The sequence below is a fragment of the Ascidiella aspersa genome, chromosome 3, assembly GCF_963924565.1.
Source record: "Ascidiella aspersa chromosome 3, kaAscAspe10.2, whole genome shotgun sequence".
Lineage (NCBI taxonomy): Eukaryota > Metazoa > Chordata > Ascidiacea > Phlebobranchia > Ascidiidae > Ascidiella > Ascidiella aspersa.
The window spans coordinates 32,645,687-32,665,735 of NC_139449.1; the positions used below are offsets into that span (position 1 = coordinate 32,645,687).

Genomic DNA, 20,049 nt, shown 5'->3' on the forward strand with positions numbered 1-20,049 from the left:
GTTGAAAAAAAAAACATTTTCCCCCTTACTTGCATCAGTTAAAACTGGAGCAGTTTGACTAGCCTAATTGTTCATAAATTAAAATGCGGGATTTTTTTGTCGATGTTAAGGATAAAGGCTAAATGTAAGCTAGCCTTACCATATACTTACATCTTATTTAATATATTTGTTTGCTCCAATTTTCGCTAAATTCTAACAGAATTCAGTTCGAAATAGTTTAGCATCATTAGTAAAGCAAAAATCGGGTAATTACCCGAAATTGGTTTTGCTATTCTTTTTTTTATTTTTCGTAATGTTGAAAATTGGAACAATGTAAAAGCTTCCATTTGTCCATAATCGCAAGTTAAACTTAAATATTGTCGAGTTCTATTTAATATCAGTCCCAAGTTTTAAATCAAACAAAATCCGCTTAATTTCTCATGAAAAAGGGGGTTGTTTTTATAAAGTTAAAAAATCATTACAATTAATATTCTGACCATATGCTCAATTTTTATTTTTATCTTCTTCAATTTGCGTCAAATTTTGACTTAAACCAATTCAAAGTTGTTTTAAAAGGTAAAACCCAGGATATTCTTTACGAACAATGAAATTGGTTAAATTAAAAAATATACCAATGTAAAGGCTATATAGAGTGTGTCTATGTTCACAAATACAGCTCAATACTTTTTGCTCCAATTTGGGTCAAATTCTCGGTAAAACCAGTCCGAGGAAGTTTAAATAGATGAAGTCAAAATATCCGGAAATCAATGACCAAAATCCGAAAATTCAATGATAAAAAATTGTACAGAAATGTTAAAATTCAGAACAAGGTAAAGAGTACAGTATCGCAATATTCTATAATGACAATCTGGTAATTTTGCTTCAATTTACATCAAGTTCTAGCTGAAACCAGATTGAAGTGATTTTGGACCATGTGGAAAACATAACATTGTAAGCTACAAATATTGAAAAAATAGCAACAACGTAAAAAAAATTGTTTACTACAATGTGCGTCAAATTCTATATGAAACCTCATTAAAGTTGTTTAATTTTTTTACAAAAAATGGATCATTCTTAAATTTTTGGTTATTTGCTCGAAACGAAAATACGATTTACACAACAAAAAATATCAACAGACGAAGAAAACACAACAACAACAACGTCTGCTTTGCGACTTGCTCGTTTGTTACTCGACCACTCCGCGAAGATTGCCATTTCTGCAGCCCGCAATAATAATCAGGCAAAAGCCCAGGTTTCAGTAAACCGAGGCTGGTACCTTCAGCAGAGGCTTTCCCCGTTTCGGGTAGTTTTCGCAGAGCGACTGACTGAGTCGCACATAACGCTCGTCGCAGATCGGCCAGCGTCGTCCAACCAGTGAGTTCGTGACCTCTGACCCCGCCGTTTTCACGTCGACGTCATCAACCGACTCGCCAGAGCTCGACGGCAAGTATCCCAACTTGGTGACAAACGCTGATTCCCTCTCAACCTCAGCATTCGCCTCCCAGTCACGCGTTCTTTCTCTTGGCTGCGTAGTTGCCGCCTTCTGCGGTCGCTTTGTCGCCTGTCGCTGTCGCGTGTCGCCCGGCGCCACCGTGGCGCGTCGCTTGTCGCTTTGCGCCACGAGGTCGACGTTGCGCAGCAGATCGCGCATCACAACAGTCTTCCGCTTCTGCTTCTCTAGGAAGAGCTTGCGCTGCCACTGACAATGAAGGATGAAGTTGAAACGCTGCTTGGACATGTCGTACAGCTTCGAGTCGAGCATTTTCTGCTCAGTGACGTTCTTCGACGGCTGCGACGAGACGCGTGAAGCACCCGCTGTAAAATCATAGAGGTTAAATTTTAAATGAGTTTTATTTATATCACGATGCTACTTTTATGTAGCAGTGTTGTAAACAAGTCACTTGAAACGACTCAAGTCCAAGTTAAGTCCCAGTCCGAGTCATAATTAAAGCAAGTCAATTCCAAGTCTACTCTTTAAAAATAAAACGGTAAACTATTGCAATTGGTAAAATCGCTCGATTATGAGCAATAACACAACTAAAAAAATAAACAAAAACACAAGTTATAGCACGTTTAAGCTACTTGTTTTATGTGCATAAATTGGGATAACTAAACCAATTTTATAAAATAGCCTCCAAATGAAAACATGTCATTACAACCCTAGTTATTTGTCCGAAAGACTTAAGTCTTAAATATCCAGGTACTTAAGTCAAGTCATTGACTCGAGTCATTACAACACTGATATGTAGTACACAATGTTGCTTCGAAAAGGGGTTACCGAAATTTGTCGGCCTAATCACGATTTTCGTGTAAGAAAGGCCAGCCTGGAAAACAATTAGCCTGTGGCGAGGTTCGAACTCACGACCTACGGTCAAAGCGGGACAGTCGCTCTACCGACCGTGCTACGCAGGCATACTATATAGTATAAACTTCAAGAACGTGCTATAATTTGCATTTTATTCCGATATTGTTAATTGATATATATATATTTTTTTTTTCATTTAACGACAATCAGGTGGCAGTCTTACGACTGAAGAAAACCTTTTGTCGCGACACCAATTATAACGAAGAACAAACGGTTTTAAGGAACAACACGTAATGACTCAATATTGGACACTAGAAAGAATTTACATCAAAATCTACGAGAAGCTAACAAAAAGTCACGTACAGCGTTAAATAAAATGAGAGATTCAATTGATATTTGGTGCAAAGTAGGGCTGTCCGACCCGATAACAAGTGACGCCGTTACTATTATTATTTTAGAAGGGTTAACAATACGTCGAGATTTCACATACCTAACACATTCAGAAGAAAACATTACAAGCAGATATTTGGACAGCAATGGGATCACCGGTTTCGGTAAGTGTGGCGAACTTGGTAATGAAGGACATCGATCAACGCGCCGAATGAATTTATTCCACACCCCCCAGTTTAATTCATCTAGCCCGCGTCATATTTTCTCGGTGTGATTTCAAAATACGTTGTTTAATAGTTTATTAACGTACAAGTTTATCGGGTGCAAATCCAAGATGAATAATGCAAATTATAGAAAATACAAAATATAAAGGTTTTTACTAGGTTTAGAATAATCAAGTCAATTTGGCTAAAAAAAAGACATTTTAAATCCGACCCGCCATCTTGAATTATTCAGCCCTTAAGTTTGGTAAACCCTGTCCTAAAGCAACTTAGGTAACTCTTGTTGTCCATAAGTTATCCCACCTTTTACAGTCTCAGCCCTTGTGCTTGCAATCCAACCCTCGATTTCGGCCACAGCCTCCTGCCTTCTCCCTTTGATGAAACGATGCCCAGCGTGGTTAGGTTGTGGTTTTTCCATGGTTGCCCTACCTAATATCAACTACTATTTTCAATCGCTGAAACAAAATAGGACGTATTGTTATATTTGCATATATGTTGGAATCTGGCACCCTGCGAATTGAATTTTACCGGTTTGCCAAATATTTTCTTTTGCTGCCTACAAGAAAGCATAACTGCGCATGTCAATATTATGATATGTTGATTTCGTGATACGTTATCTTTTTCGAATTTTACCCGTTCCAATAAACATTTTTACCATTGTTACAAGTCAATCCATTTTTGTCTGTTGTGTTAACGGGATAGGCCCTGATAAAATTCACTTAAATATCTCATTTTGACACATTTTACGAGCATTTCGTAGTATTTTGTCATAGTTTTTTTCTACTAGCTTTCTCACATTTATGGGTTTCAGCACAGCCCTTGAAATAACATATTTTGGTCAAAGTTAAACCTCATTTTCTGTAAGCTTCTAGGCTCCTTTTTCAGACCTGTCGCCGCCCCAAACTTATGGTCTGACTATGCGAGAAAACTTTCTAAGGTGTCACACACTCAGGTGTACAGTCAAAACAAACTGGCGGTTTTAAATCGCCACTTGTCGTGTATTACTGGGAAATCCAAGACGCCCTGAATGGAAGCCCACGCGGGTCTTTTGTTTCGCACGGGTTCCAATTTGAAGGCATTTGTGATGTCACAGACCGACAAGCGTCGTTTAAATGGCTAATGTTTGAAGTTTAAACACGGGCAAGGCAGCGGAAAGGATTATTTGTCATGTCTCGCGCGCACCGGACTTCTGTACTATCCACAATGGCTTGGCTTGCGTGTTCGCCAGTTGCGCCAGCAATCCACACTTCGGCACGTATCAAAACAAAGCTACGCCGTCGCCGTGGAAAGAGTCTAATTTGTCAGCCGAATACGTGAATAAGGCGCGCCTACAAAAGGTAATTTATAATCCCGGACGAACTTCTTTGTCTTTAATAGCAAAACGCGTTTCTGGGAATTTGACGAGCGGCGCCTTTATTGTTGTGTTTTACATTTATCCTGGTCTTGGAGAACACTTGACCTAAACGAACATTTAGAAACAGAGTTTATGGATGTTCTTGTGATGTAAGATGACTAAAGTAGGATTTTTTAAACTGGGGTCCGTGGACTGTTTTCTTTGGGTCTATTAAATCGTAATTATAAATAATATTTGGGTATAATTTAAAACTACGAAAGATTTTTTATATAAGAAAAATCATTTGAAAAACACTGGTTCCATTTCAGCATTTGTGATACACGCTAAGTTTTATCCGTCTACAGTCAAACCAGCCTTTTTAAATACAGAACCCTTTAATTATCCACGTTTTACTTAATTATGTTACCCTCAACGGGGTTATTGGGTGGATGGCGTAAACATTGGCCCCACCTATCGAGACATTCGTTTAGAAGTCTGAGAACCGTTTCGCACCTTTGCGAAGATTAATCTTCGACTTGTCTTCATTATCTAAATGTACCGCAAAAAAAAACTACCGGGCATATTTTTCTGATAAGCAATAAGTGTCTATGGAAACTTCGTTTAAATTGTGGTGTTAGGGTTTAAAAAAATTCAAGTTATGCTAGTGAATAAACCATGTACAACAACATTTCACGTATTGTGAACCAGTCGTAAAACTCCTAAACGCTGATCGAGCGCCGCTGTGCGTTTTTTTTTCGATATGTAACTGAACACCACTAGTTGCGCAACTGAGTCGGATAAATTAGTATTGTAAGTAGATTAAAGACGGGTTAACCAAAAACACCTTAAACACAGTTTTTTGCAACATAAACAATAGTTTTTCTAACAATCAGCTCACCAAGCTGACATTCATCAAGTTTGTTTAGTTATGGACAATGTCGATCATTTTAAATTTCGGAAGAGTTGTTTTTCGCTTGAACAAACTGAATTGATGTTACATAATGGTAACAACAAAATTCCGAACATTTCCAAGTTTCGGCAACTTTTATAGGTTTGTTAAACAAATTTAGTACAAAGCGAGATTATGTTGTGACCCTGGCTCGGAGACAAAAATTACAAGTCGTATGTTAAACAATTTTTGCTACTACGAAGTGATTGAATGAACACAAAATACGCTTTGGTAGTGGATTTTTTATTTGTTCCAAATATGACGAGACGAAAATTTGTGCGCAAAAAAATTTCGGAGAAATAGGATAAGTCTCTAAGGCTGATGTAACCACCGAAAACGTCCTGTTTGCGACCATAAGGAAATGTTTACGGCTTATTTACAGCATATAGCACAGAGTGCGTAACATACTTTTTCCAGCAATTGTCAACATAGATACGTTGCGATTAAGATTAGTGTCTCTTTCTAATTCAGTGGTTCCCTTTGGACCTGTGTGTAACCCTGGATGGCAACGGACCACTAGGACAGAAATCGCCTGGACGATCAACATCATATGCGTGTAGCTTTATCGAAAACCCAATCACAGTCCATGATTTGCTGTAGTTAGTTTTAAGTTCGAGTTTTACTGCAAAGAGAGTAATAATCTTCATATGATAACAACCATTTATACACACCAGAAAAGAACCCTTGGGTTAGAGTAGACGGAAGACAACGAACGAACAAGTATGCTGTTTGGGAAGAATGTTTTCTCACAATAGAATGAATTTTCACGGACGAAATGGAACGATAACAACACACAGTGGACAACGGAACAGCACAAATTTTTCTCCGCATTTCAGAAAAAAAAATTTCAAAGAAAAAATATTTAGCCTTTACTAAACGTTTGTCATTTTGTGGGACTTCGGTCTTCAATGCGTCACTGACAGTAAATGTGAGCAATGACACTAAGGTTTTTAAAACAACGATACAAAGAAACATAGGCAGGAAACACATACTTTTCTAATGACGCAAAAACAATAATTAAACGACAATGATTCCATGTTTTACAGGGCAAGCAAAAGAGAGAATGATTTGCACAAAACAAACATACAAAGCATCAATTAATTACTTCCACCCAGAAAAAACAGCCTACATTTTTGCTTTCAGCTCTAAGTTTAAACCGATCTGCCAAAACACGTCACGAACTCGATGGCGACGGAAAACACATTCGGTGACGTCACGGGTGCTTTGTGACGTAATTCACTCAATAACGTCACGGTCGTCTTCCTCTCTGACCCGTTTCCTAACGCCCTCTCCTTGTTGCATTGGATCGCCGCCCGGTACTTCGGCGAGGTCATTGAACTCTTCCTCGTCTTGCTCAGCGAGGTCATTGAACCCTGGGTCGTTGCCCTCGAGGTCGCCTTCGTTGTAAGGCGGGAGGTCTTCCTCGTCTTCGTCCTCACTTGACCTTTGTGAAAGGAAGTTTGGATTTATATAAACTGTTTTAAAAAATTAATCAAAAAAATTTGTCATAAAATTAATGAAAAAATAGCTCCCTGGTAATTATATTTCTTCTCCAACGTTTCGGCAACCTATTTAAATCGCCTTCTTCAAGGTGAATGAGGTCGAACGAAAAAAAAGGCTGCACTTCCAAACCACTCAATTAACTTTGGTGCCGCGCCTGTAATAGCACGATGGTCGGAGTACAGGAAAATATTATTTATGAAATTGTGGAATATTTACCAGAAGGGCAACACCATGAACATTAAAACAGACGTGATGCTCTCAGCGTGCTACAGGCAAGTTCAAGTACTAGATGCAACAGTCATTCGTTAGCGCAAATTGTTTTTTTTATCGTGTGTTGCTTTTTCCCCCTTTTTCCACTTTGTTTTTACATAATTACGTTCGACGTCATTCACCCTGAAGAGGGCGACTTAAAAAAAAGACGAAACGTTGGAAAAGAATTCCAATTGCGAGAGAAAATGTTTTTTGATTAAAAAGCAAGTATATCATTCCATAAATTAAAATCGTGACAGCCAATGAAGGAATATTTATTAAAATTGATGCATGGAAAGGCATTTTTAATGGTTAAAAATCGTTTAAAACAGAAACGCTGAGTTAGGAGGGTGTTGTTCTTAATGTGAAGGGTTGCGTGGACGGTGGTTCAAAAAGATAATGAAACTGGCCCAAAAAGTATTATTACACAAATGTGCGATTGTGCGTGTAGTGAGGGTGGATATTTTTTTATATACTCGACAGGGTTGAATAACGAGGATCGCAAAATCGTCAAATATTCGGCAACCTTATTACAGGATTTGTGGAACAATTTATTGAAAAAAGGTCCGTCAAATTTATACTCCAAATTGGGCGGCTATTGAAAAAAGGTTGCAATCCTCTGAATTTAGCAAATGGATTTTTTTTTGGTAATAATGGAAAGTCCATTTGTTTTGTTTTTCTTGCAAAAAATGTTGTAAAAATTGATCTCACTCGCATCTCTAGAATGCAGTAACTTGTGTAATTTTTCACGCCACAGTATTGGTGCGTGTGTCGCCACTAACACGAGACGATACATAAACGTCACTTTTTCACCTGCAATCCTCGGCGAAGATGACAAGATATAGGCAGACACAAAACAAAAAGTAAATTCTAACTATGTACAATAGAGTCGTCACCTGTAATCCTCGGCGGAGTCGCCTTCACTGATGGTGCAGAGGCAGAAACACATCCCGCATATGAGCACGGTGGGAAGAACGATCACCAGACTAGCGATTATCGGCGTTTCGGTGAACATTCCCTGGTAAGAGAAACACATTGTGTTTCATATTTCACGATAAAGCCTTTCTGGAGGCTTACTGAACAATGACAACGCTACACATTATCAGTTACACTACGCTCAGTCGGAAGCTCGGCGCTACCGGAAAAGCAGACGTCGTGAGTTCGAACTTCACAGCACGCTACATTTTTCTAACTTTGCCTTGTAGCAAGAATTGGCTTATTGTTGTTCCTCGACTCGCTCCTCTCTGAGCCTGTGTAGCTCAGTTGGTAGAGCGACGGTCCCGGTATGACCGGAGGTCGTGAGTTCGAACCTCACTGCAGGCTAGTGGTTTTTTTAGCCTGCCCTGCTTGCATCATTGATCGACAGATTCGGTGAGTCTGCGATGGCTTTCGAGGCACAAATGATAAGTAAGTCGCAATCGTTGGTCAAAAAGCAGCTTCAGAAGGGCTAGATCACAGTTGTTAACACACATATGTGTGTGCAATTGTGCATCTCTCATTGAATGATTTGAAAGGGGTGCGAGAATTGTTTGGTGATTTGAAGAGGGTACATAAGGGGTTAAGAACCACTGGCCTAGTGCATGCCGCACTGCAATAAAGCGAATAGATGCAGCCTATAGTAATCTCAAGACTCACAATAAGAGAAGAGAGCATGTCGCCGACGGTGCGTCTGATCTGTTGCCACGCCCCGTTACCGCCCTTGGGCGAGATGAGGCCCGAGTCGATCTTGGCGAAGAACTGCATCACGTTTCGCACGTTCAGCTCCTGTGCTTCCCGGTCTGGGTCGTGGAAGGCGAAGAACTCGCGAGTGCGACCGTCGTAAATCAGCAGATTTGGGCTCGAGATGGTGCTGGCGAGAAAAAGCGGTTGAATTTTAGTCGTAAGTCGAAAGCTAGGCCTATGCCTAACACATTGTTGAAAAAAATGGGCTACAATCATTAAGGAGTCTGACAAAACAAATTTTAAAGAATCTGGCTGTAAATGACGTAGATCTGCGGGTTCGGGCTCAAGGCAAGTAAATAAGGCTGAATCCTAGTCTTAAGTGCAAAATTTAGCCTACACCTTACATATTCTTCGAAAACTGCTACAATGGTAAAAGGTCTGGAAAATAAATCTGGCTGTAAGTGAGTTAGATCAAACGGCTCGGGTTCATGATGGTGCTGGCAAAAAAAAATTGGTAGAATTTTGGTACAATAAGTGTGTCAAGTGTATTGTGGAGTGGGTGGGTCTCTGTTAGGTTTAGATAAGACATGTGAAATGGGTTAGTCACTCGGCCAAAAGAGCAATAATCACCGTTGGAATAAATGCAAAATTTGCAAAACCTTTATAAATTTCAGGGTTAAACAAAACAAAAACATGTAAAAAGTCGTATCAATTGTTGCGTTGGCTAACATTGGTCGCAAAGTATTTTAAACTGTTAGACCACTCATGCAACCCACAAAAACGTACGTTCATTGGGACGGTGTACACTCCACCAAAACTAAAAGTTCTCTTTACAACAGTTTCGTTCACCTGTATGTTAAACTGTTGGCGATTTTGCTGTCTTCGATCCAACAGAAAGTGTAGGGCAGTGACCGCTTGAGTGCTATCACCTCCATTGTCTTGTTGAACTGCTTGTTGTCGCCAACCACTGAGATCACAAATCTCCGACCGATTGAGTTCATCGCATGATAGGAAGTGCCTAACAACAGAAGGAATTTCGGATGTTTTATTTTAAAGGTAAATGAGGTGTTAAGATAACACCTAACGATTTATTTATCAGGGATAGATCACAGCAAACACCTTGTCGATTACATGGGTCAGTTGTGGACTTTTCTGTATAGCTCAGCCGGTAGAGCAAGGTCCTAGTTTGACCCGGGTCAAATGTTCTCCCCGGGGTTCGCAAATAACTCGCCGGACATTGAAGTCATTAAAAAATGACTTGTAATACTTAGTCTTGGTGTAATAAACCTATCCAGGCTGTTAATCCCCTAACATAAAGTTGTATATTTGAAGAAATTACGGCTGTTTATAAGATCCAGATCCCACTAAGCTTGTAGCTCAGCCGGTAGAGCGAAGGTCCCGGTACGGCCTAGGTCATGAGTTCAAACCTCAGAGTAGGCTATATGTTTTAGCCTTGCCTTGCTTTGCTGCAAATCCCCAACTCATTTTGGTGATAGTATTTTCAGTTACCAGGTATAATTTAGTAAGATTTGTAATTTGTCTGTTGATATGTAGCTAAAGTAATAAAACGAAAAAGATGTATGTTTTGAGACAATATTAGATATCCATGATTACATTACAAGGCCTGTAAAATATTATATATACAACATATATAATATATATACAAATATACAGATATGTAACTTGCCTGTCAGGTGGTTGTAGCTTGGAAATTGCTCAAGTTTCACCCAAATGTCCAACACACCAGGCCTGGCTGTTTCATCAGGCACTTCATAGTACCTTTTGTCTTTAAAGACCAGAACAGCAGGGTCCGATTTCACAGTAATTCCCTGTAAAAACACTCAATCAGGATTCTGGCAAGCAAGGCTGCGCAGACCGAACTTGACTCAACAAAGTCGGTTTATTTGAATGGGGTCGACTTGGGACTCGAGTAAGATAATCCCGAGGCCGACATGCGCTTGGGTAGAGCTTCAGGACTAATAAAGCCACACACTGTAAAGTTTAATTGTGGAATATTTTCCATCTACATGTTGAATAACACCCCTGTGAGTTTATTGCTGTATATCCAACATATTTTCTATGGGGGTGGGTGGAACATAGGACTGAATTCGATTACAGACATGCGCATGTTGAGTCAGATAATTTTGGCTATAGAAATTATTCAAATATATAGGTTCACTACAGAAAAAACAAACAGCTCTGTTGTCTAACGAAGTATCCATCATCTTCAAACTGAAATTGCCAGAAATAATAGGAAAGCCATAACAAAGCAAAATAAATCTGAAATGCTGTTTGATCTCACCTTGGGCAATGACGTTTTTTCACAAGAGTAAAAGTCAATGCTGGTAAACATATCAGATGCAGTATCAGCGTACGCTTTTCCCAACTCGTGACTCTGGTCTCCGACATAGAGGAAGAAAACTGGCTTCTCACTTCTTATTTGCTGCAGAGAAGATGCTGCCATTGGAATTACTTCTGGCCTGCGAAACAATACAGCACAAAACATCATTAATTTAAAAAACATACTATAAAAAGTACTTTTTTTTGTATAGCATTTAAACATAGTTTTTTTTTGTATAACATATGCATATGTATAAAATTAGTAAACAAGCCATAACTTCATATGTTTTTCTGCAATACAATTCATTTAAACTTCCATGTTTAGCTTCAATGATACAGTGCTCAGCTAAGGATAAATGACAAACCTAATTACTTTTTTTTTCTAGTATGACTGAAATTACTGTGAAAATATGTTAAAGGTGAACACTTATCATCCCTAATTTAAAAAAAAAACTTTATTTTCACCCTTTGGCCCGGTATGCAAAGGACACTATAGCCTCCTTAGTTCTTGGACCATTATAGTCGAACTGTTTTCCTGATTTAAGAAACTTTATTGTTGGGAAGCCGCGGACTCCATATTCTGTTGTAAGGCTGGAAAACCTGTGAAAATTAACAAAGAATATAAAGTAAACAATACACATATTCAAAATGATATCATCAAAAAAACTTCTAATCACAAAACTTACCATTAAACATGGTTCAAACAACAAACCGTCAATAGATGGTGCTTTTTGGTCAATACATGGTTTAAACTTTTTAGTCCATAGCCATCTTTAATCAATCTTTTAAATTATTGATGTTTAAAAGTTATAAACAGAAAATTAGAGGTTAACATAGATGAGCTGATAGCAAAGAAGCAAACCCAATCCCATTGATACCATTAAAAACAACATGTTATTTGGTGTTTATTTATTTATATTTTCAAGGGACCGTGAGCAATTTAAAAAAAATTCTTGGGGACCGTTGCTTAATTTTTTAAAAAGTTTGAGAACCACTGATTTAGCCTTTGGTGACTCTTGAAACTCGTTTGAAAGCCAGAGTTCACATAAAATAAAATATGCGAAACAATCGACTTACTTTGTTGCATCCAGTCGAGCAACTGCAATGTCTTGTCCATCGTTTGCGACCTGTTGACCAACCTCCAACCAAATTGGTTCCAAATGCTTGCAGTGTCCACACCAAGGAGCGTAAAACATTACAAGCCAATTGCCCTTTTTATGAACATCCCCGAACCTATAAAAAATGTTTAGGACAGTAAGAAATTGAATTTTTATTATGCTGTTAATGAGCCACAAGTTTGGCTTTTTCTGTGTAAACATCTTCTGTGTGCAATATTTAAAGTTTCAAATATGGCAGGTAAGTAACATACTAGTGAAGCAGTTACAAGTTGTAATTGTTAGAAATTCGTAAAATATTTTTTATAGATTAAATTTTATAATTCTTGGTGCTGGTCTAGAATCCTACCACAACACACATTATTTGGGTTAGGGTGCAGAGTTAGCGTTTTGGTTTGGGTGGGTCAAGTATTATTATCAAATTATGAATATAATAATACTTGACCCACCCACACCCAAACGCTAACTCTCCCCCTAACCCAAATGTTGTGTGTTGATTTAATAATGTGATAGGATTCTAGACTAGCGCCAAATTTTTATAGATTCCTTTTATTATTTATTTCTGCTTACAGGCAATTCTAATTTAGACAACTCGTTTCGTTACGGCAGAAAAGTGTGGAAGGATTCTATAGACCAACGCCTATTTAATACATTACAAATAAGCTTCGATAATTAAGGTAGTGATCCTAACAAAAATTTTAAATTCTATATTTTACCTTTCGTTAAGTTCCAAAACCTTGGCGTTGGTTGACATAACAATCAGGCAACAAAATAACAGTATTAATAACAACTTCATTGTGGATGAATTCTTTGATGAGGTGTACTGCACATTACAAAATAATATTATTAGAGTTAGAATTGTGTATAATAACTACACAATTTTGACTTCATTAATTAATTAAAAATCGAAGAAGACTGTGCTAAAAATTGGCCTCTCATAAGTCACGCTTGATTAAGTTACTAAATAAAGACATTAACCGGCGCTGGTATAGAATCCTGCGACTTTTTAACAGTAACGAAACGAGTTGTCAAAATTAAAATTGCAAGTTAGAAATAAATATTAGAAATAAATACCATAACAATATTTGACCCACCCAAACGTTAACTCGCGCCAGGCCCTTAGCCCAAATAATGTTAGCAATATTTTAAACTCTCGAAAATGTGGTAAGATTCTAGACCAGCGCCCATTAACAATACTAAAGATTCAAAACAACCTAAACATGTAATACGCTAATTTACGTGTCTTTATGTTCTTGATAAAAAAAAACAGTTCGCAAACTTATCGCAAGCCCGAATCGGTCAAGCATAACTATCGTCATACTTCACTGGTTCGATAGACATGGAAACACATGAAGCTTTATTTCGAACTGAAACGTGAGCGAACTGAGAAGGGGAACTGAAAATGTACGCTATTCAGCTAAACTATATCAAGTTGCTTTTTCTGGCTCGACTTTATTTATCAAGCGAGCATTCACAATGCCCTGACGTAGGTTCTATGTGTTATGAGCAACTTATGATTGGATCGCAGCCCAAGGTCGTTGCTGTCATTTAAAGCAGGTTTTCAAAGATGGCTAACCCGAATAAGGTAAGAAAACGAATTTTAGTTTGTTAAGTATGTTTTCAATTAATGATAAATATGTTTATTGGTTTTAAATGCTTTTTCATGATTAAGAATAAAAGGTACCACCTGTTTATTAGACTCTACTATACTTTTAGTTCATTTAAGATAGAAAAGTTAAGAAAGAAGCTATTTGGCAATTCAATGCCGGACTTCAAAATTTTATACCATCTATTTTTCCATATATTGAAAATTAAGCGTTATAAATTTGATGCTACACTAATTCTTTCATTTTATTCTTTGTTGTCTTCTTTTCCAACTCTTTCAACTTTCCCGACTTTTCCCCTAATGTTTCTTCTTCCTGCATCTCCAACTCTTCCTCCGCCTATTCCACCAACTCTTTCTTCAACTCTTCCACCAACTCTTCTCCTGATTCTTCCACCAACTCTTTCTTCAACTCTTCCACCAACTCTTCTTCTGATTCTTCGTCCAACTCTTTCTTTAAATCTTCCTCCAAACCCCAACTTTTTTACCAACTATTCCACCAACTCTTTCACCAACCCTGACTCCTGATTTTTCTCCCAAACTCTGGACTCAGCTCTTCTTCCAACTCTGACTCTTTTGGCAAACTCTTTCTCCGAACTTTAACTCTCCATCAACTCTGACTCTTTCTGCAAACTCTAACTCCAACTAAAAAACGTGCACCCATTTTTAAAGTCAGTCTTAAATGTGCGAACATTCTGAAAACAGTGCACAGTTTTTTACTGCAATTTAAAATGTGCGCACAAGTTTTTGCACATTTTGTACAAAACAACACAAAGTCCCCTGTTGTTGACCCAACATTTACACAAAATGTTCACGGTGCAGGCATACAAGTGGGCCAGGTTGGAAAGTAAGGCCTGCGTGGAAGATTTAGAAAGTAAGCCCTGCGCAGGGGATTTATTTTTTGCGGAGTTATTTTTAACCGACTCCGTAGACCGGTTGTTAAAAGATTAAAAATTTTAACATACATATTCTTATAGCACAGAAACACAAATTCTATATATCAAAAAATATTTTTAGTTGCAAGAACTGAAAGCAAGTGAGATATTGTGCGATCCTGAAAACTCGTTCATTGGAAAGGGGGCTTTTGGAGTTGTGATCTCGGGGAAGCACCCTGTGTATGGACCAGTGGCCATCAAGTGCTTTAGTGTGAATGGAGAGGAGGCACAGACCATCATTGAAAGGTGAGAGCAATTCCTAAGTAACATTTAATTGAAGTAGGTGATTTTTAGGTATGTGGCACAAAAAAAGAAATATTTTGTATTATTGTAATTTCAAGTGTTTTTTTATTTCAACAGTATATATATATTCATTTCAAAGAGTTGTTCTAAATGCTAATAAGTAAAGTGTAGTTCAATTTGGTAAAGGGTAGAAAGTAAACAGTGTCATGTAATGCAAAATAAAATATATATGTTTATTTAACTTTTAACATTAAATTGTTTTTATTTTAGCTTTAAAGATGAGTCTGAAATGCTTCAGCGAGCCAACCATGAAAATGTAGCTCGTGTTCACGGATGGGCCAAGTGGCATCTTTCGCTAGGGCTTGTCATGCAATATTATGAGGGGGGAAATCTTGGGTCTTTGCTGTTTAACAAGCTTTGTGATATGGGGCCTTTATTACGCCTAAGAATAGCTTTAGAAATCTCAAAATCTCTTGTATTTTTGCACAACTTTTCTCCAGAGAAATCCCTTATTCATGGTGATTTAAAACCAGATAATGTTTTGCTAACTTCTGACTTGCATTGTAAGTTGGCCGATTTTGGTGGGGTCAGGCTTGTTAATCAAACAGGAATGACATCATCCATGGGAATTCCCCAATCCAATGCATTTACCCCACTTTTTGCAGCGCCGGAAGTATTGGATGGTGATCATCCAATTAAACCAAACAAATATCATGATGTGTACAGCTATGGCATGTTAATGTATGTGTTATTGGCTCGTGAATATCCTTTTAGTGGCCAAGGCAATATATTTGGCCTATTGAACAAAATTATTAATGGGGTCCGTCCTGCCTGCTCGACTATAGAGAGCTATAAGAAAACCCTTTCTGAGCCTGAACAAGCTATCATCTCATGCCTAAAATCACTTATGCTGAGGTGCTGGGTTCAATCCCCCGACAAGCGACCAACCATGATTCAGGTTAGATTACAATCGGTTTACTTTGCATCTAAATTTGATAAATTAGCTTAAATCATATGTCAAAAGCGAGTTTAGATGTAACCTTGAATCTAATGCACCACATAAATTGTTAATATAATGCCGAAATAAAATGTGTTTTGAAAATAAATTTCAAAGCCACATAGGTCAAGTAAATCAACATAATCCTAAAATCATAAATTACAAACAAGATTTAATCATATGTCAAAAGCTAGGATATTTATGGGGTTGGTCCAACACAAAATCGATTCTAGATTTTAGAACCTTTGAATCTCGAACACCACTTAAAACTTTAAATATAATGCTTTAATAAAATGCGTATTAAAAAAAAAAATTCCAAAGCCAAATAGGTCAAGTAAATCAACATACTCCTAAAAAAAAAGTTCGATTCAGACAACTTTAGATCGCACATACTGGTGTTGCTAAGTATCCAAGACTGTAGCTTCGAATTGAACTTCGATGCTGTACTTTATTAACACCACTGAACCTGTGTAATACCTAGAGGTGCTAATTAATGTGTTTTGAATGATGAGAATCATGTTCCACCTTTTACAGATGAATAGATTTAAGTCACATTAACTAACGATAAAAAAGTGCATATTTGAAAGTCTTTTCAAGATAATATCAACTAACTTCACCTATTTGACTTTGACGTTCAATTTTAAGCTACATTGCAGATTTGTTCTTAGTGTACCTCAAAGTCTTCAAATGACTTGTTTTTTTTCATTTTATTGGTGGGACCTCTTTTAAAAAATCTAGTAAATACCAAAATTGAATATAGTATTACCTAAATGTTGGATGAACTGGTATATATCGTATTAAATTACGAACTGCTGGGTATTATTTTTTTAGGTCCAGGAGGAACTGCAGAAAATGTTCGACAAGCAAAGTTCAGGGTTGGTTCTTGAGCAGATCATGATTGCAGTGAAGCAGCTCGAACTTAAGCCACAATCATCCAAGCTAAAGCAAGATGCTCCACTTGACACATTTATCTCACACACTGCTAAATTTGATCAGGGTAACTGTTCCAGTAATTATGTAAATAAATACCATACAAAATAACATGAGGAATAAACCCTCTTCATTACTGCTAGGTTTGCGTTGAATTTATTTGTATAGTGATTAAACTAGATGAGTTACAATTTAACGAACAAATGTATGCAGTAGTATAACTGAAAGTATGTAAAGCACAATGTGGCAAAATATTACGAAGTACATCAAGCACATTGTTAAATAGTAATACAATATTAACTGTACAATTTAGTGACAGTTTAATAAATAAGGTGAATATTTGCTTACCGTTGAAAATTGACTTGTACTGTTTACATTTCAAGTGGGCTCTGATTAAACGTTTTGCCAATGTACATACTACATATGCACTTTGTATACTGGTAAAAAAATTCATCCCCTGACCAAAAATGTGCGTTTATTTGTTTGTTTAAACTTTATATGTTCAATGCCTCTCGGTATATTTGCATTAGTGTCACACTAACAGGATTAAAAAGTTTGACAGTAGACTTATACTAAAAATGGACCATTTTTTCGCTAAACATTTTTTTTTCAAGATATTTTTTGTTGGCGTAATTTATAATGTTATTGCCATAATATCCAGGACATGCCAGGGTGAAAGCACATATCACCGTCAAAGCGCCTCAGTTGCTTCAAAAATATTTTCTTTTACTTGTTGTAGCTCATTTCACAAAATGTTTAAACTCGCTTTTGCAGGATTTAAACCACCAGCCATCTCAGAAACCAACACTGGCATCAGACCTGTGCAAGAAAACGAATCGATCGGGCAAGCTGAACCTGCCAGACCCCCCCAAAAAGTCGAAATGTTACTAGAAGACATTTTTAATTCTAAAGGTACCATTTGTTTGGTCTTTAATGTCTGACTGTGATTTTTTTTAAGCCATAAGACCGAAATAAGAACAACATTAAAGTTAGAATAAAACACAGTTCAGGATAAGACCAAAATAGGACCAACACCTAATGGTTGTAGTACCGTCTTAATTGGTTTAAATCTTAAACCCATCGGAATAAGACCTAACTGGCCAGAATCATGGCAGTATAACATTTTACCTAACCCTAAACCACACCCCCAAGTACACCACTAACTCCCCTAAGAATTTCAACCCTAACCAATTTTCCAAACCCAACCCATAACCCACCGATAACCCCAAACAGGGCAAGAAAATCCTGTACCAATTCAAACTAGGGAGGCCATTCAAACTAGGGTGCTCAAACCAAAATGGCTGATGCCAGACCCATGGCCCCCGATAGTCTCATACCCTCTCCCTACAGTTTCAGGCATTAGTTTTGGCCTAATTTCGATTAATTTTGGACTTAATCCGAAAGGTTTGTCTTATTCAGACTATTAAGTTCTTATTCTGTCATGGATATTACTGCAAATTAGCTTTGTTATGTTGTTGATTTTAATACTATAGTTTTATAAATTTCTGCATTAGGTATTGTTGCTTTTTAGGTCTTATTGTGTGTCATTTAAGAATTATTTAGTAATTAAAATTTATTGTAAATGAAATTATTGTAAGAAAAAATGGCAACTTTATTTCACTAATTCAGACGGAGATGAATCTGCGCTTGACCTTGTCCAGCAATATTTGACCTTGGTGCAAACAAAAAAGTATGAAGAAGCAAATCGAGTCGCGGTTGACCTTCAACGGCTCATCCAAGGTCAAGTGGAAACAACAGCGAATAAATTTCGAAAACTTGGAAATAAACTGAGAGAAAAGAAGAAATATTTTGAATCGGTTTTATTTTTGCAAATATCTTCAATTATTTCCGCAAATGACCAGAATCCGAAGAAAGCAGTTGAGGGAATTATGTTTTGTGCTGAGGGGTTAAGGAAAACAAATGAACAGATGATTGAAAGTGACGTCACAATGAAGGTGATTGTGCGCGATCACGTGCTTCCAGTGATGCGTGACCTGCAGTTGAAGATCGAGAAAAATAAAAATGTTGATGAAAAGCTTCGGGTTTTTTTTTTGGTCGGGTGTTTGCTTGTCATCGGAGGGAGCGAAAGTTTAATCGATGACCGGAAAAGTCAGGAGCAAAGTTTGAGGAAAATAATTTCAACAATGGAAAAAACTCTCGGCCTCGAAGCTTCCAAGCATCGAGTGTACGGTCGCTGTTTAAACGACCTCGGTGTTTTGTGTTGGGAAACCTCGCGGATCACTGATGCGGTGAAATATTACCAACGAGCTCTGGAAGCAAAGAAGAAAGCCGAGGATTATTCAAGTGAAAAAGAAAAGAAGGAATCGATTGAAGATACTGAAAAGTATTTGAAAGTATGCAAAGAAAAACTTGGAAAATGAACAAATTAGTAAAGTTTTAAAAACTGTAGCTGTTTTTTTTTTAACGTTGTTTTTTCACGAAAACTGAAATGGTTAAAGTTTTTCGTAAAAGGCTCGAATCTGTTCATTTGCAAATTAAGCAAAGTAACAGTTTTTTAGTTTTAAATGTCTTATTTTATGTTGAACAAAGTTGTAAAAAGTCAAATCGTTTTAATTGTTCTTGTTTGATTTAATTTTTTTGTTAAAATATAAATTTGTAAATTAATAAAAAGATTATTTTATTATTTTATTTTGTTGCTTAAGGAATACTAGTTTAAATCAGTGTTTAGTAAATTCAGGCAGCAGTTTTAGAAAGACAAGTAACTAAACTGCATTAGGATAAGATAAAAATATCAAATTAATAATGTTTTAGAAAAAAATCGTTGCAAAATTCAATTAAAAGTTTCCAAAAAAAGGTTAATAATAATCTTAATATCCTCTACCGTGTTATCAAGATTCACTTGTCTGATATTATAACAAGGAGAGTGGTCGGCAACCTTTTCCTAGTCGCAAGCCAAACCAATTGGTTAGTAAGTGCTTGGCGGGCCGCAACAAATTTTCACTAACAATTTTGTTATAAAAACGTGTAGCTTTTAAGAAGTCTTAATAAGGCTCGTCCGAAAAGTTTTACGCAATTAAAAATGAGTCTAATTTATGTGTAAAAAAATCGCGCTTCCACTTAAATTGGCAAACCTTTTAATTTACAAGGAGACATGACACATTGCTACACATAAAATGAAAGTTGCAAAAATTTTGGCGCTGATCTAGAATCCTACCACTTTTTTATAGTAACCAAACGCATTGGTAAATCGAAATTGTGAGCGAGAAATGAATATAAAGGAGTAAATATAGTAATAATACTTGGGCCACCCTAAACTAAACAATTCGCGCTGAAC

At 37.1% G+C, this 20,049-nt stretch overlaps 3 protein-coding genes and 1 non-coding gene across 4 annotated transcripts; 2 read left to right on the top strand and 2 right to left on the bottom strand.

Moving 5' to 3' along the window:
• Positions 1-924: 924 nt before the first annotated feature.
• Positions 925-3,346, bottom strand: LOC146162546 (uncharacterized). The gene is made up of 2 exons (XM_083385533.1): positions 3,199-3,346; positions 925-1,794 (listed from the first exon to the last, which is right to left on the bottom strand). Exons 1-2 carry the CDS (start codon positions 3,311-3,313, stop codon positions 1,235-1,237), a joined length of 675 nt encoding a protein of 224 aa, XP_083241659.1. The 5' UTR covers positions 3,314-3,346; the 3' UTR covers positions 925-1,234.
• A 2,076-nt stretch (positions 3,347-5,422) lies between these two features.
• On the bottom strand, positions 5,423-12,865 carry LOC146162547 (protein disulfide-isomerase TMX3-like). Its single transcript, XM_083384671.1, has 9 exons — positions 12,763-12,865; positions 12,009-12,164; positions 11,397-11,531; positions 10,894-11,071; positions 10,279-10,420; positions 9,441-9,609; positions 8,565-8,778; positions 7,826-7,947; positions 5,423-6,621 (listed from the first exon to the last, which is right to left on the bottom strand). The coding sequence occupies exons 1-9, from the start codon at positions 12,840-12,842 to the stop codon at positions 6,414-6,416; spliced, it is 1,404 nt and encodes a 467-aa protein (XP_083240797.1). The 5' UTR covers positions 12,843-12,865; the 3' UTR covers positions 5,423-6,413.
• Positions 8,178-8,252, top strand: Trnat-ggu (transfer RNA threonine (anticodon GGU)). The gene has a single exon. It is a non-coding gene; the product is annotated as a tRNA-Thr (tRNA).
• A 646-nt stretch (positions 12,866-13,511) lies between the features above and the next one.
• Positions 13,512-19,367, top strand: LOC146162549 (receptor-interacting serine/threonine-protein kinase 1-like). The gene is made up of 6 exons (XM_083385229.1): positions 13,512-13,631; positions 14,667-14,830; positions 15,098-15,785; positions 16,656-16,821; positions 17,529-17,666; positions 18,384-19,367. Exons 1-6 carry the CDS (start codon positions 13,614-13,616, stop codon positions 19,133-19,135), a joined length of 1,926 nt encoding a protein of 641 aa, XP_083241355.1. The 5' UTR covers positions 13,512-13,613; the 3' UTR covers positions 19,136-19,367.
• Positions 19,368-20,049: the final 682 nt, after the last annotated feature.